This window comes from Schistocerca gregaria, chromosome 4 (genome assembly GCF_023897955.1).
Source record: "Schistocerca gregaria isolate iqSchGreg1 chromosome 4, iqSchGreg1.2, whole genome shotgun sequence".
NCBI classification, from domain to species: Eukaryota; Metazoa; Arthropoda; class Insecta; order Orthoptera; family Acrididae; genus Schistocerca; species Schistocerca gregaria.
In genome coordinates this window covers 648,826,301-648,838,957 of record NC_064923.1, presented here as the reverse complement: position 1 = coordinate 648,838,957, position 12,657 = coordinate 648,826,301, and the positions used below count along the sequence as shown (strand labels likewise).

At 44.6% G+C, this 12,657-nt stretch overlaps 1 protein-coding gene and 1 pseudogene across 8 annotated transcripts in view; one reads left to right on the top strand and one right to left on the bottom strand.

The window, feature by feature from the left end:
* Nucleotides 1-12,657, top strand: part of LOC126268084 (homeobox protein homothorax) — an 887,891-nt gene that overhangs the window by 152,630 nt on the left and 722,604 nt on the right. For all 8 annotated transcript variants that reach the window (XM_049973577.1, XM_049973578.1, XM_049973574.1 and 5 more), the window contains exon 5: nucleotides 5,704-5,754. In XM_049973577.1, the coding sequence (XP_049829534.1) occupies nucleotides 5,704-5,754 (51 nt within the window). The remainder of the gene's footprint in view (nucleotides 1-5,703; nucleotides 5,755-12,657) is intronic.
* Nucleotides 3,144-3,261, bottom strand: LOC126268261 (5S ribosomal RNA; annotated as a pseudogene).

The window sequence follows — 12,657 nt, the reverse complement described above, 5'->3', positions numbered from 1 at the left end:
TGCAAGCGCCTATGGATATCTGCAATGCTCTGGTCTTGCACCAAAAGAACTCAGTGACAGCGCTCTGCTCGGAAAGCACCTCCGTGGCCTTCATTTTAGAGGCTACGTATAGTGGGGTCACTTATCGGAACTTCATGTAACTATAGTGGCTGAAGTAATGATATTCCACGATGCCCTACAACAAATTCAGCATTTTTTTTCTATCGAAACTGGCCGAGAACAAATAAATGTTGTATTAAATATTGAAAGCCAATCGCAAAAGCAGATGGTCGAAGGAAGGGACTAAGGAAAACTGGGATTTAACGTCCAGTTGACGATGAAGTAATTAGAAACGGAGTAAAAGCTCGGACGGAGGACGGGTCGGTAAGGAAATCGGCCTTGCCCTTTGCGTAGGCACCAGCCCTACATGTGCCTCTAGCGATTTACGGAAATCACGGAAAACGAAAATGAGGATGGCAAGAGGCTGATTACAACCGTCGTAGTCGTGAATGCGAGTCCAGTTTCTTAAACACTGCATCTTCTCGGTTGGGCAATAAAAGATTTCTACACTCTCTCCCTAGGATAATATCAGTACCGTAACTGCACAAACAAGCTAACTAGGGCCTACTGTGTTGCACTCCTTCCGGTTATGGGATTCATAATAAACGCGTATGTTAGGACTTCCATTTTATCGTATTATTTGTTAATAGTGACTTTGTAGTATACATTTTCTGGAAAACTTCGTTTTTGCTGACGACAAAGATATCAACAACGAAAAAGTCTCACGCCTTCAGACCCAGCATAACTAGCAGCGTATATGTATTGCTACAGAGTCACAAAACATTGAATAGGTTGGGGATAAAAGTTGTACTTTGCCGGAGAACGTCGATAGAAATAGCGGACTGAACTGCAAATTGAGCTTCGGATTATGCCTTGATATAGTGAAAAAAGTGTCAATGATTTTATTCACAGGACGGAGAAGACGGAAGCTTACTTAAAGTTCAAAGGCACTTTACGTAAAAACAAACTATTTGGTAAAAATGTATAATTTGCGCTGCAACTATTATTTAACATAGGTAACAACAGTAACAACAGTCTTACGGGCATGCAGTACATGAAAGACGATCTGAGTAAGCGAGAGCAATCTGTCAAGGGGGCAGCATTGATCCACCACTGCTATGATTAAGTGGGAACGTTTTTCCAAGAGAGGGAACTGGTATTGCTTTTAATCAATTCTGACACATGGAATTCTTTGGCATTCACCAGTGATTGTATGTTACCTAAATGTGAAATGGATAACATATTGTAAGGTTCCCTCTAGCGTTGAAAAACGGGTTACCCATGAAAGTAAGTCCGAATGAGCTCTGCATTAAGAAAGAGGCCCGTTTATACAAAATTTAGTCCCACGAAACAACCTGGTAACGCGATCAGACTGCACAAATGTTATAGGACATCACCTAGACTTCGCGCAACGTTTTTTTTTTTCTCATGAGCATAGTAAAAGAAAATTGAATTTATCTGAATCCGAGTAATACTAACAAATATCTCACATGAAAACGTGTAATGCAAATTGGCTAATACTCCCGTGGTGTAGGTACGTTGCCCAAGTCTGTTAGAATAGAGTGCAAATACACAGCACCGAATACTCTGACTTTGTGTAAAATAAATACCTGCGACTCTGCCGACTGCGTTAACACCTACACTTACCTTTAAATCTGAAAAATCATACACATAACAGGAAGAACTATATTTACAGCAGCCGAAGCTATTTTTGATGTCAGCTAATGAAAGGTATCTGTAAGGTTTTACCAATTTCGAAGGCAAGTATTGCGTTTCACTTCGAGTGATCGTATGCTGACTGCTGAGTGCAAGTCAGCGTAAACTCTTATCAATAGGAAGGTCACTGTCAAGAAAGAACACTTATGCAAATTGACACAACTGACTTCAGAAAAGTAACTAAATCAAAGTAGAACGTGTAATAGCCCTATTCGTTCTCAGAAATCATATGGCACAGAGAGTTCCACCATATAAGAAAATCGGACAAAGTATGATCACTGCAAACCATTTGCAGATGTTCACTGACGAGGAGAGTGGCGAAATTAACTGTTCTACCATTCTTATGAATTAACAGCAGATTCTGTACCGAGCCTCGAAACACAATCTCCTCGCAAAGACTGGATCTTCACAAGTGAAACAGGCGTCCAAGACATGAAACTTTCAGTAAGCATCGAGAAATCAATTATGCATGAGCCATACGTTCGCTGTGAATGAAAAACAAAATCGTGTTGCAAGAGTGCCCTTCTTGCAGACAGCCAAACTACCTCTTAACAACGCGCTCTACAGCAAACTGCAAGCCTCATCATCAAACGGCGTAACAAGTCTTACTCATAGCACGCCAGGACACTCACAGCTCATCCAAACTTGCGACACAGCACTCCAAGTGAGGCGGGCTGTGGCGTGATAGGCCAGCTCAGCCGGAATTCCACGAATGCTTCCTGAACACCTCACTGACTCACCCAGAGATAACTTACGTGGTTCACAATCGATAAACTAGGTACTGATTTACATACTTGTCGCAACTAATACAAGAAAATGTTGAATAGTGAAAGTAATAAATAAAATAATGGAAGTTGAAAATGTAACAGTCAGCTTTCAATACTGCACATATAGGTTGGCAATTATTGAACTCTATGAAAAAACAAACGAAGATTAGTTACTAACTACTGCGTGCACATATTTTATTCAACATGTAAACATCACTACCGATATTCGAATTTAGGTTATGACACGTTCGATACGCCTGCCATTATTGGCGGTGATGTGACGCAGCGAATTAGCGAAATTCTGCGTGAACCGCTGAAAAGTGTGAACATCGATGCTGTCGATAACCTTCTGAATGGCTGTTTTCAGCTCAGAAATGGTCTTGGGGCTGTTGCTGTACACTATGTCTTTAATATAAAAAAGTGCTCCGTCTGCACACCACGAGTGCCCTACCTATACCATCCGACCGCCGTGTCATCCCCAGTGGAGGATGCGGATAGGAGGGGCGTGGGGTCAGCACACCACTATCCCGGTCGTTATGGTGGTATTCTTGACCGAAGCCGCTACTATTCGGTCGAATAGCTCCTCAATTGGCATCACGAGGCTGAGTGTACCCCGAAAAATGGCAACAGCGCACGGCGGCCTGGATGGTCACCCATCCAAGTGCCGACCACGCCCGACAACGCTTAACTTCGGTGATCTTACGGGAACCGGTGTATCCACTGCGGTAAGGCCGTTACCCTCTTTAATATAGCCCCCACACAAAGGCGCCGTATGTGGTCAGATCGGGAGAATATGGCTGCCAATGGAGGCCCATACTAGTAGCCTCAGGGTACCACAGAGCCAGAGTGCGGTGTCCAGAGTGCGCCCCCGGGACATCACTCTGCTGCTTCGATGGGGTCGAGCTCCCTCTTGTAGAAAACGGGGCCACTTTGGACAATGGGGATGAAATCGTCTTTCAGAACCTTCACGTGCCGCTCGGTAGTCACCGTATCATCAAGGAATATCGCACCGATTATTTGGTGACGGGTCATTGCACACCTTACATTCATCCGTTGAGGGTGAAGAGACTGCTCGATCGCGAAATGCATATTCCCAGTCCCCCAAATGGCGCCAATTTCGCTTATTGACGAATCAATCCAAATGCGGACACTAATTCCCGTCATTCCCAGCGGCCAACCGTGAAGTTTGAATATCCTAACGCAAACCGTTCAGAAGTTATGACGTTTTGATTTCGTATAGTTCAAAAATTGTCAGGCTGTATAAACAGCAGATATAAAGATCGTGTGAAACGTGTACTATCGTATTCATTGAGGTCTGTATTCATCAGAGACGATATCTGTGACGTGGTCAGTCGTCATTTCCCCTAAACGCGGTGTACTGCTGGCAGACTGCTTTGCGTCGCCCGCCGCTGGTGCTTTGCTTTCCGTGGTCTCTCAGCGTCTGCCACTGTCTGTGTGGAGACGATCGCGTCGCGCTGACTGCACCCGCCGTGTACGTAAACGCTGCGGCGACCTTCCGCGCTTGTGTAATGCGAATAGCTAATGACCTCGGCGCGCACTGGCCACATGCGAGCTGTACAAGGCGTCCCGCCTGCGCCTTTCAGATGTTATCCGCGACAGCCACGGCTAGAAAGAACTGAGCGCAGAACTCGTTTGCGTTCCGACACACGTCGCTCGTACTCATTGACGTGACAGGTGGCCGCTGGAGGTGCCTCGCGATATCTTCATGCGAGGTCGCAGCCGCCGCAGCTCGTTAGCCAAGTACAAATGTCTCCGCAATCGCCGCCTGCGGAGCCATTCCAGACTGCACAAATATGCGAGCGCCGTAACTGACGTATTCTGCGCGAGACTGTAGTTACTTAATTCTGCCACGGAGCACTCTCGAGCGCTGACATACCTAACTCTCGCGCACCATTCTAATTACTGTAATGCGGAGCTTGTGCAGAGAAGATACGAGCATACTCTTGAAGAGGAGTGTTTCCGGAACAAGTGAACACCATCACAGCCTTTGGCCACGACTAAATAGATGGAACACAAGCTGTTTCACATTACCTCTGTCGGGGCCGGCCGAAGTGGCCGTGCGGTTCTAGGCGCTGCAGTCTGGAATCGCGAAACCGCTACGGTCGCAGGTTCGAATCCTTGCTCGACCATGGATGTGTGTGATGTCCTTAGGTTAGTTAGGTTTAACTAGTTCTAAGTTCTAGGGGACTAATGACCTCAGAAGTTGAGTCCCATAGTGGATCAGAGCCACTTGAACCTATGTCGGGATAGTAACATGATTACTGATTTGTTTCTCGAAGGTGTTTGATTAGATTACCGATCACGTCAGGTTCGGTTGCGTGATAAACCAACCTATCTAAAGGGCGTGAATTCAACCAAATACCGAGGGATTACAATAACGAATAACCTAAATTGGATCGACCACTTAGATAATGTTGTTGGAAAACCGAACCAGAGGCTGTGATTTATTGGCAAAACACTCAGCAGGTAGAACATGTGTGCTCTATGGTACGCCTGTACTAAGATTTTCTGTCCTCTTCTGGAGTACTGCTGCGTGGTATGGAATCCACATCAAATAATATTGACAGAGGACATGGGAAAAAGTTCAAAAATGGGCAGCACGTTTCATATTATTGCGAAATAAAGGGGAGAATGCCATGGATATGATACATGAATTACGGTGTCAGTCATTAAAACAAAGGCGTTTTTCGTTGTGGCAGGATCTGCTAATGAAGTTTCAGTCACCAACATTCTCCACCGAATCTGAAAAATATTGTTAGCACATACCTACACAGGGAGAAACTATTATCGTAAGAAAATAAGAGAAATCAGACCTCGCGTGAAAAGTATCACTTCGTAGCCATACTCCGATCTGTGGAAGTCTTACCCGTCTTTAACGGATGACTTGCATGTTAATGTTGAACCAAAGTCACAATATGACTTAAAGGGTTCATATACGGAAAGCATCATTTTACTCTGAGCCGTTCGATTTACGACGCAGAAACTTCCGTAACTCTACAATAAGCGTAAGGTACTGTTGCCGATAACCTCTCTGAATTTACTTACCTCACAGTAAAACAATAATTACTGCCGAATGCAGTACTGAAGAGAAAAGTTTCTATGCACTAGAGTTTCAGTATTCGTAGTTTATTAAAATATTTGTTTATTTTTCCTTTTTCAGATGGTACAGGCGATCCAGGTTCTTCGGTTTCACCTGCTGGAACTGGAAAAGGTGAGTTATGTTTCACACACGGTAATCGACGCTCTTAGCCTATATTGTTAAGCTGTAGCTGTATGATAACTAATTTCAGAGTTTGTAAATAAATCAATAAAAATAGAAATGCGTTAGAAGAAGCAGAGAAAAATGACAAGGAGGTTCAGTTATTTTGTGATGAGATTTCCCCCGGTGAGTTTCAAGAGGAAGTAATAAGTAGCGATGAGTGGCACGCAAGTACTTGAGAAACTTAGTGAACGACCGCAGAGTTGATTACTTCAAGAAGAAAGAAAGCCATTACTCCGCGACAGACCAGGGAGGACAAGCTGCGCACGCAACTGTTTGCCGACGCCGCGCTGGTGATGGGGAACGACGCCCGCCCTGCAGCCACAGCAGCCAGCCAGCCAGGCACCCACCCAGCCAGCCAGCCAGTCCACCTGCAGAGACCGCCCGTCTGCTGTGGAGAGACGGCGGCGGCGGCGTTCGTGGGCGCCCGCAGCCCGCACGCGCGTGTGGGCAGCCAATTGAACGGCTCGAGAGCCGTGACGTCACAGTGGGACAATTGTTGCCCACGCCGTGGAAATCACGCCGCCGCCAGCGGCACAGGATGTGTCGTATTAGACACACGTGCCGGCCGGAAGCGAGCCCGGGCGCCCTGTTTCGGCCTTCCCTTCCTTTTACTTGGACGCATCTGGACCACGCGAGGACGTCCCATCTTGACTCGGCTTTGTTATTCGTGGTCACATTCATACTTGCTCGGCGTGCGCAGTATTAATTCTACGTTATTCCCGGGATCAGAGCTCCGAAGCCCATTACGCTACATAACTGTGGTGCCACTGTTGTTGTTGTTGTTGTTGTTGTTGGTGGTGGTGGTGGTGGTGGTGGTGGTGGTGGTGGTGGTGGTGGTTGTTTTGGTATTAGTTTTCAGTCCTAAGACTACCTGATGCAGTCTTCAAACTGCTCTATAATGTGCAGCTCTCTTCATCTCCGAATAACAACAGCAACCTATAACCATTTCAACCGGCTTACTGTATTCAAACATTAATCTCACCCTATAACTTTTATTTCTCACATTTCCCTCCGGTACCAAAATTCATTAAATGCATCAGGAAATGTCCTGTTAACCGACATATTTTGTTGTACCCCAATACGATTAAATACGTCATTATTAAATGCATTCGCAAACTTCGAATACGATTGTACAACTGCTACACGATTGACTAGTAACATGTGAAAATTTGTGCCGGACCGGTGCTCGATCCCAGACTTTTACGCTAGGGATCGCCTTAATAGCTCTGCCATCCGAGCACGCTTTCAGTGCCGGTCCAAACTCTCATATGCTCTAGCGCAGGGGTGTCCAACCTAAAAAAACAGGGGGATGGCGGCCCGATGAGGGAATAGCTTGCATGGCGGGGTTTCAGATGGAAGTTATTTAATTTATCATAACATTACATAGAAGGAATTTTATGGATTTTTTTTTTATTTTATGTTTTTATTACGATCGTGTGGCCGCGCTGCTACTTGGTTTGGGCTGCGTAGAGACCGCGGGCCGCGAGTTGGACACCACTGTTCTAGTGTCTACGTCTTATATAGTGCTTGCATTTAAATCGAATGGTTCCTACACAGGGATAGACATTGTTACGCGCGTCAGATTGCCTAGCTTTGGCATGAAAGACAGCAGCTCAGTTTCGGTATTTTACAGTGTCGGCAAATTTCGATGCGAGTCCAAAGGAACATTGCATCAGGCTATACAGTCAGTGTAAAATATAGATACCGCACTGAAGTACATCCTCTTAGTTATCTGAACACTTATCACATTTTCGGCGTTCTTCTGAGCCACCACGCTTCCCATCTTGCCTGTACAATTAATCGCCCTTGTTTCGTTTCCGTTCTAGGCTACACTACACACTTATACCGTCATAAAACACCTCCTGATATTTTAATTTATGTTGGTTGCTCACAAACATTTATTCAAAACCACTTTGCTTGCTATTGCCAGTATGCACTTTATATACTCTCTATTTGGACCATACATAGTCATTTATTTTGCTGCATAAGTAAGAGAACTCATCTACTACTTCTAGTGTCCCATTTTCTAATGTAATTTTCTTAACATCTCCTGATTCCTTTCAACTACATGCCATTATAGCGCCTTACAGACACACATTGTCCACGGTAGCGACTGCTAAGAAGAGGAAGATAACGTTGCTGACTACCGGAATTCCCAACGAAAGGCAAGAACTCAAGTTGGAAACATAATCTCAGTTCGATAAACCGCCATACGGATTTATTTAATCGTAGGTTATAGCAGAGGCCGAAAATTAAGTTATGGGACAAACTCATAGATAGTGATTAAGGTATTCTTCACCATATCGTTTTATCCAGTACTACAGGAGAGCATCTTTTGAGTTTGGGAAAGTGTGAGAGATGCACATACCAAAGGATGCTTTCAGTTCATCCGCAGATCCTTTCGGATACCTCAGTTGCTAGTCCGATCCCCCGAATCACAAAGATCTGGTCTCGAGCCGGATCCATGCAGAAAGTGTTTAGTCTTCCCGGCCTACTAATTTGTCCCATCTCGAGATAAAGTTTCAGTTAGTAGCGTGTAGAAAATGAATAGCGGAATCGTCGAATATATCCCCATGAATCGGCTTATTAATACCACGGCCACGCTAGCGCTGTTTCCTGACAGAATGCTATTCAAATTTGAGGTAGCTTTTCGTTTTATTTTATGAATAATAGAAACGTCAGTCAGTTTTAAACATTTCGTTTCAGAGTGGTATTGACGATTTGCTTTCAAGATTGAAAGTAACAGCTTCAGTTTAGAAATTACGTTACGTATCTTTCACGGTAGTACAGATTCCTTCGCTTTCCAGTGTTTCAAATGAATATTTTGTATTACGCTTATCATTTTCTTTTATATGTAAAGAGCGAAGTATTGCAGATATTTTAAATCTCTCTCACACAAAAAGGATGATCTTAACAGTATTTAATGAAATAGCGATTTAAATTTACTCTATTTATATCAATAATTTCTCATTAGTCCAATATACAGTTTAAGTAACTATTACTTGCCTGAAACAGACATTAAGAAATTTTAGAGAGTATATAGCTATAAATCAAGTGTTTCCGCGCGAAAGTATTTGTTGTACGAGGTTATGTCATGTTTTCGAAAAGCATCAGTGGTTAACTAAATTAAAGACAACTACACGAAGTTAACACTGTCCTCCAAATAGTGTAGAGCTAACTGCGCCTGTTTCACCAGTGTTTCGTCTCGGTTCTTTTTCTATCACAGCCTCGCATACATCAGACCTACTGCTACGACGAACAGTCGCATCCCGTGACGAATTAAATCATCAAAACAATCATTATTAGTGACTGATGTGTCTCGTACGTCTACATTGACAAATATACCATAACCACCACGGCTAGCATCACAGTCATGCGTACATCTGCCTACGCAGAAAGTATTACCAGAACGGAACTAAGCAGACTGACCCTACTGTGCTCTCTGAGCTGAGAAACTGGCCTACTTGCGCATGCACCTAATTACAATTTGTCTGAGAAGTGCGTCTGGTGATCACGTCAGAGCGCAGGCAGGCTTCATTTGAGTTGTATGAAGGCGTCGCGATCGCCGAGAAGCTGCGGTGTAAATTAGCGCGGGGGCGGGAGGCGGCGCGGCCCGGCGTGGCGTGAATGCGGGCGGCGGCGGGGGGCGGCAGCTAATATGACAGCGGAGTGACGGCTGCGCCGGGCTGAGCCCGAGATGCGGGGGCGGGCGGCGATGCCTCAACTTTGCTGCTCTGCTCTCCGGCGCTCGAGGATGCGCCGGAGTTGCGGCCCCGTTCTTAGCACCGTGTGTTTGTACAGTAATCTAATCTAGCGCAGACAACATCGCCGGTTGCTGGAAATATGGCGAACTCGTTTACGCCACGAGAAATAAGAGACAGCATCATTCCGTATTTGTCAAAGAATCGGTTTCATAATTCATAATATAACCGGAGCAAGTGTCGTGTGAGCCTGTCACTGCGCACAGAAATGCGTTTTGCTACGACGGGCCAACATTATACAGTGCGTCCATTTCGTTTTTTCAGAGAAGGAATACAAATGAACGACGGGAGTAAAAGCGCTCTTAGTATTCAGTATTTCATATAGTTCCAAACAATTATCAATGTCGTTTTGAGGAACAATTCGTTTCTTCAGATAATGATGTATTCACAGATTCAAAAACAAAAACCTGCAATTAAGTTTAAATTATTGCGCTAAACCGTTAGTCATGACAAGTCAAAGTGAAGTTTCACTGATATTAAAGTTCTTTCATTACAGCAGATTGCTGAGAAGTTGGTTTCATGGTAGCCATATGCAAAACAGGCCGTCTCCTCCTTCAGCCAAGCACTTCAGCACCCAGTCTGTGACATCACAACTGCCTACACCCCAAAGTCTGTGCTCACTAGTCTGCCAAACCAGAAGCATATCTGTGATTTGATGCTCCCAACCTGAAGTAGTGGTTATATATACTATTTTACCGTGCTTCGTATCATGTCGCGATACTTGAATTCTTCTATGTCGAGGGATTTCTCTAGAGTGCTGTACGAATCGGCGCCGAACGTAAACAAGATAATAACAAGTTTACGCTTGAGACATCTAGGGAAACTACAGCTACCAATAACAGATTGCTGCATGTGTAAAAAAGTGCCGTTCCCAGACACGGACCTCAGACACACGGTGATTGAGACACTGGACTCCAATGTGGGAAGAGCGCGACTGAAATCCTTGTTAGCCTTCATCGTTTAGGTTTTCCTTCGTTTGCGTAAGTTGTTGATGTGAAGGCGTTTCAAAGGACTTTCTTCAGCCTCGACAAGGTAAAACTGCATTCTGTCGCAATAATCTCGCTGGAAGCGGAACGGTTTACGCTAATCCTGCAAACCTCCCTTCCGAAAGTGCTACCAACAACGTCAAACATTACTGGTACAGTTATCATGGATTTCATTATATACTCTAACTGAATCCGGGGTCGCTCATTGTGACAGCCTTAACATTTCTCTATCCGAGTCAAAAACTCTGGTTACCTCGCTGTCGCTATGACGCAAAACTAAGGAAAAAAGTGGTGTAGCTGTAATGCGTGAGTTTCCTACTTGTTTTACTGCACCTTAACTGTTTAAATGGTAAAGGATCTCCGGAGGTCGCCCGTGAAAACTATTTACCTGAAAGTTTCTACAAAGACATTAATTAAAAGAGAGAACATTTTTCTGCTCTACAAGGATAGAAGCATTTTGGGAGCTGAACGTGAGGTATGCCAATGTGACGCAATTGCTTGCACGACGTTCGTGAAAAGTGTATTTCGAATTTCGCCCCCCCCCCCCCCCTCATCCCCCCGCACAGACCTTCACACGAATATTCATTGATTTACACATTAATGGAAACCAGGGTGATGGTTCACTTCGGCTTGTGCGATGCAAAATAGTTCATTGGTTAAGGAAATGGACTTGCATTCGGATGGGCGGAATTTCAAACCTCTGCTGTGGGATTTTCATGTTTTATATTAACAACTTAAGTCTAACGTCGGTCGGTTCTTTTCAGTTCAGTGGACGATTTCATTCATAGCTACTGTAATTAACAAAATGTGTAGTAGGATATTCGTTAACAATTATACCCTTCTGGTGCGATATGCATGATTTCGGTAATGACAGTTACCCGTAAAGAAACAGAGAAACTGCGATCAGTGTGGATTGTGCATCGTGCTCTTGATTGCAAGTGTTCGTAAATGTGAAAAAGTCGGAAGTGCGGCAATTGAATGGTACAGGCATTTACTATCAGTAGCATGTAACTACAGCTGTTGTCACGTTTGGTGCCATGTGGCTCCATCACCAAAGCCGCTGCCGCAGCTCCTGGGAGGCGATCGATGGATACCTGGGTTAGCGCTGACGGCCGCATCTGGCTGGCTTTCCTCCGGAACGTCCACGAATTAAACTTGCAAATAGCGCACCGTTTTGGACGCTCTTCTCCAGCGGTAGAGGACGGCGAAGCAGAAAGCGGGAGGGGCTGCTAGCGAGAGGCGGCGTGGGGAGAGACTTCCGTCGAATCAGAATCGCCCATCTCGGCCACTCCATATCATTAAGCCATATGACCCACGAACACATTTATATTTTCCCCCACGAAGGTGAGGTGGGGAAAAAAATGTCGGGAGCTATTTTTCTGTATCCTGTTTTACATTTTCTGTGGCTGGGGGAGGGATAATTTGTTACATACATTTTGTGTTATAACAGCGTTTACATGTCGTTACGCTGCAGCTAAAAGTTTTTCGGGCATAATGGAATGCAATGCGTTTGCCCATTGCGAGTAGTATTTTAATAATCTCCCCCAATAACGGGGGCGTGCCCTGCATTATACGGCGGCTGCGCTTCGAGCGCAAACCGGTCGCGGAAAGCTGCTGCCATTTTGTATTCATGTAAGTCCACGCATCTTAAGCAGTTATTATGAGCAATCACACTGACAACTATGCTATCTTATTCAGTGAAAGTCCGCCTCATCTGCATAGCTGATCGAGCATTAGTAATGTATATATGGGGAAACTTCGGTGCTTTTAACCGGTCCTCGTTTTGTGGTTTCCCCCATAACACCGCTTTGTTTTTTTTTACCTTTCCTTACTTTTTCATTCCTTTTCAAACTTTAAGCATCGACCACACTTTTGGGAGGCAAAATTGAAATTTGTGAGTGTGTTTCTTTTGTTATTCGCTCCAGTTTAAGTTTCTTATCTAGAGACCTGTAATAAAAGGCGAGTGAGGCAATAAAATGGTTAATAAACTGCTGCACTATTTCCCATTAAGAGCGATGGAATACCTATCAAACTATGTTTTCCGTTATTCGCTCAGTCAGATCACACGTTTACTGCGAAATCAGAAGACATTCGAACGTAAGACA